This window comes from Diadema setosum, chromosome 21 (assembly GCF_964275005.1).
Source record: "Diadema setosum chromosome 21, eeDiaSeto1, whole genome shotgun sequence".
Taxonomy (NCBI): domain Eukaryota; kingdom Metazoa; phylum Echinodermata; class Echinoidea; order Diadematoida; family Diadematidae; genus Diadema; species Diadema setosum.
Genome location: NC_092705.1, coordinates 22542512 through 22546780, shown reverse-complemented (window position 1 = coordinate 22546780; position 4269 = coordinate 22542512). Strand labels below are relative to the sequence as shown.

The 4269-nt window shown below is 43.5% G+C and overlaps 1 protein-coding gene across 1 annotated transcript; it reads left to right on the top strand.

The window, feature by feature from the left end:
* Positions 1-1219: 1219 nt before the first annotated feature.
* LOC140244403 (osteomodulin-like) lies at positions 1220-4044 on the top strand. The gene is made up of 4 exons (XM_072324041.1): positions 1220-1465; positions 1754-1917; positions 3232-3422; positions 3974-4044. Exons 1-4 carry the CDS (start codon positions 1220-1222, stop codon positions 4042-4044), a joined length of 672 nt encoding a protein of 223 aa, XP_072180142.1.
* The last annotated feature ends 225 nt before the right edge of the window (positions 4045-4269 follow it).

Sequence of the window (4269 nt, the reverse complement as noted above, 5' to 3'; positions counted from 1 at the left end):
TACCCCCCTAACACCCCCGTATTGCAAAACTACTAGAGGTCCCCACCCCACCCCCGGCTGCGAGGCGTCAATATGATGTGCATAGAAAATTCGCTATCACACCTATTTGTTGGTAGATTTTGCAGCCAAAAGCGTAAAGCCCATTTTATTTATGTTTTGGCAGAATTTTTTTCCCACAGAATTGTCATTGGGCCACCCCAATGATTAATAATAAGGTCTTATTTACCCAGGGTAGTCTCTTCAGTGTTGTCACTGCTCTACCAGAGGGCCCTGCTATTATTATTACCGTAGCATTGCCAGGTACCCAGTTATACACCTGGGTCGAGAGGGACATGTGGGTAAAAACATCTTGTTCGGGGATGTAAGCGCTGGACGGGATTTGAACTCGGGTCCTCGGATCAGGAGTCGGGATTCTTATCCACTATGCCACAGCGCCCCCAAAATTTAACAGCAAAAAGCTTGATCCGCCCTTGCACAAAATGTTTATAACTATAGTCAATCTTCTTCACCTCCATGTCAGGATCCTAAGTTAGAATTTGGACTCTACATAATTAGGCCTTTTAATCCCAGATGCATGATGCTTGCACTTATTCCAATTTCGATTTTCCTTGAGACGCATCATTGCAATAATATTTACTGCTTTCAGCGTGAGAGCTGTGTTTCTAATCAAATCTTTACATATTGCTTTCGTCGGCCACTGAGTAGACTTGAAACGGTACTTGAAATTGTAGTGACCAGTTTCAAACAAACCAAAAGAAACGAGTTTTAATACACTTCGAAGATTGACAAAAACCGCCCTCAACTCAAGAATTCTATACCAATCGACATGATTTCTTTCATAAAGACGTCGTGATTACGTCGGAGTAGACCGACGCCCGTATCACAAAAGAACTGATTACTCCTTTGAAACCAAAGGCGAAAAGTCTACATACAAAGGCAAATACACAGCTCATTATCTGACCCAGTGTGAAAATAATTATCCGCAGGGTGAGCAGGAATTGTGCAAGTATGGACAAACCAGGTCATTTTCCCCTCCACGATGGAGACACGCAAAGAGTATAGTACTGGTAAACGGACGTGCCAGAACCTCATATCATCTCCTAGAATTTCTTGCTTCTTGATGCTTTGGCCATAAGGATGACTTTCTTCTGATGGTACGTGGAAAATCGTTGGTTGCCTAATTTTGTTATCAAAGCGGAAGGCATCAACATTACTGAACATGCTTCTCGTTTTAGCCATTCTCGGGAGCCTCGCCAACGCAAGCTCGGTTGAGGCATCTCCCTGCAACATTTTCCTGCTGTCGGCCGACTGCAAATCTCGGTCTCTGCGGACCGTGCCAGAGAATATTCCTTGCGACATTGTCCGAATCGCTCTGCAGATGAATCGCCTCCCAGCCGTTCACGCAGACGACTTCGCGTGCTTCTCCTCGCTGCGACAGCTCGACCTTTCGACTAATGAAATTCGCGTAATCCATCATGCAGCATTCGCACACTTAAATTTACTCGCAGTTCTAAAACTATTTGATAACTTTCTCACCACCGTCCCCTCTGTGGAAAATATGGATAAGCTTTTGGCTCTTAACATCGGTAAGAACCTGATCAACGAGTGGAAAATGGAGATTTCTCCCGCTGTGTCAAGGATAATAACACTGAACGTAAAAAGAAACAATATCAGGGAGGTGCCAAAATTTCCTGTCTTAATAGAGAACATTTGGCTGTCTCGCAACTTGATCACAACTTTTGTTCCATCTCAGATCTCTAACATACAAGGAATAGTTCACTTGGACCTTAGTGTCAATAGCCTCGCTGTCATCTCCGATTTCGGACCTATGACTGCTCTAAAGATCTTGCAACTGCAACACAATCGAATCGAGCGGATTCACGAAAATGCCTTTGCCGGGCTGTTGAGTCTAGAGTGGCTAGATCTGAGTTATAATAGACTCACGAGTATCAACAGCTTGTGTGTCCTGGCAACGGTCCAAGACTTGAAACTACGTTCCAACAAAATCCAATTCGTGCCTCAGGAGTGTTTTACAAAGTTTAATAACCTCAAGTCTTTGATCTTGACGGACAATCATCTTGTTTATTTTGATTGTCCTTTCGGGGTATCGTTTATTCAAAGTCTTATTCTCAACCAAAATATGATAAGTAGACTGGTCATATGCGAAAACGTGACATTCAATACATCAATCCTGAACGTTTCACAAAACCCCGTTCGATCGATTGAAATCAGAGGGCAAACAAAGATCGAAGCCGTCTACATCACGGCTGGTATTCTTGAAGAGATCGTCTTTGACTCGAACAGCAAAGAAACTGTGCTCCATTTGGTACTGACACAAAATCGACTGAATAACCTTTATTTTCTGAATAACTTTGTGAGGCTCTTGTCGCTTGACCTCAGATACAACCGCATCCACGTTTGGAATAGTACGCATTTTGAAAATTGCACTGGTGTTTCCACAATTCGCATGAGCCACAACGGACTGCAAGAAATATTCGAGTTTGCGCTTTTCCCGCAAATAGAGATGCTTGATTTGTCCAATAATTTGATCCGATATATACATCCAGGTGCATTCAACAATATGCCAAAACTCAATTCTCTTGACTTGTCGGGAAACAGACTTCAGATCATGCCAAACCTCGGTTGTAGAAAACTTCGATGGATGAATTTGAATCGCAATGATTTCCGATACCTGCCATCATCAGCCCCACTGGAGGGATTACCGGAATTAAGAACACTGTCTCTGCAACACTGTCATTTAGTGAGGCTTCCTTCTTGTAACCTGCCGAAACTGACATACCTTTACTTGCAGCACAACAATATTTCTCAGGTAGATTGGGAAATGTTTTCCGTTCATTTCAGCGACGTCACATACTTAATACTGTCAGATAATACCATCACAAAACTCTCAGCTCAACTGCCGCCTTTTTTAACTCATCTTCACGTAGACGGAAACCGCCTCACTTCAGTGGGATATGGTTTGGACACAGCGCTGACAGAGATGAATTTTTCTAGCAACGCAATCACAACGACGGAGAACATGACCGTGGCAACAACCTTAAGAGTTCTCTGGTTAGGGAATAATCTGCTGAGCTTTATCACGCCAGCGATATTTTTACGTGCTCATTCTTTGATCCTTCTCGACCTTTCTGTTAATGTAATATCTAGCCTTTCCAGCCATAGCTTTGAAGGCTTATCAAACCTTCTTCATCTTTCTTTAAGGAAAAATAGGTTAACCTATTTGCCACCCGGTCTATTCTCTGCATGTTCCAAACTAGCGCACCTGGATGTATCTGCTAATCCTTTGATGAATATATCAAACCAATTATTCCACGGCCTTGCTAATCCTACTTGGCTTGATCTGTCTAGCACTGATCTATCCCTCCGTCAGATACAGGCACTCGACGGAAATCCAGCCCCTGGTTACGTTCTTCTCAACAATTGCTTTGGACTTCATGAGATATCAGAAGAAATCCAGCTACACCTTTCCAACCCTGCGTATCTTCAAAGATTTGAACTAAAAAATAATAGATTATCGAGTCATTTTCCTTTGATACCTTCTTCTAACCTTAGGATCTTGGATTTGTCCCACAATGAATTTGTGCGTTTACCAATTCAATTACTAACCGAGCGCGTTTATTCCTGGTTGAAGGTGTTAGACCTGTCAAACAACAGAATCAAATGGCTTCCAGGAGATATGTTCTCACGTCTACCCAATTTGACAGCTCTTTATCTCAGTGACAACGAGCTGCAAGTTCTCTCTTCGATGTCCTTGCCATCTTTTAGTCGCATCAAAACACTCGATGTTCGTCGCAACAATCTCACGGGCGTTGACGAAAAGATGCTGAGTTATGCCTCACGTGACATGATTTTCTTCGGAGGGGAAAACCCTTGGATTTGCGACTGTCGTCTTCGGCTCTTACAAATGTGGTTGTCCCATCTTTCTAAACCCTTGATTTGTTCGTCTCCAAAGCCCCTTCAACATCAGAGCCTATTCCTGACACGACCGGAAAGCCTCAGGTGCCGGCCGGAAATCTGCGCTGACCAAAATGTAACGTTGATAGCCTTCTGCGCTAGCACTTCGCTATTTCTGTCATGTCCAATGAGTTTCGTCAGTCCCACCGATATCACTTGGTCAATTCCGGGTGGAATAAGCTTAAATATCACCCATAACACCTCCCTGTCATCAAGCAACGTACGCATGGGGTCGTTTGGAAGCTTGATGTTCGATGGCATTGTACTTAGCAATGAGGGGAAGTACGCTTGCCG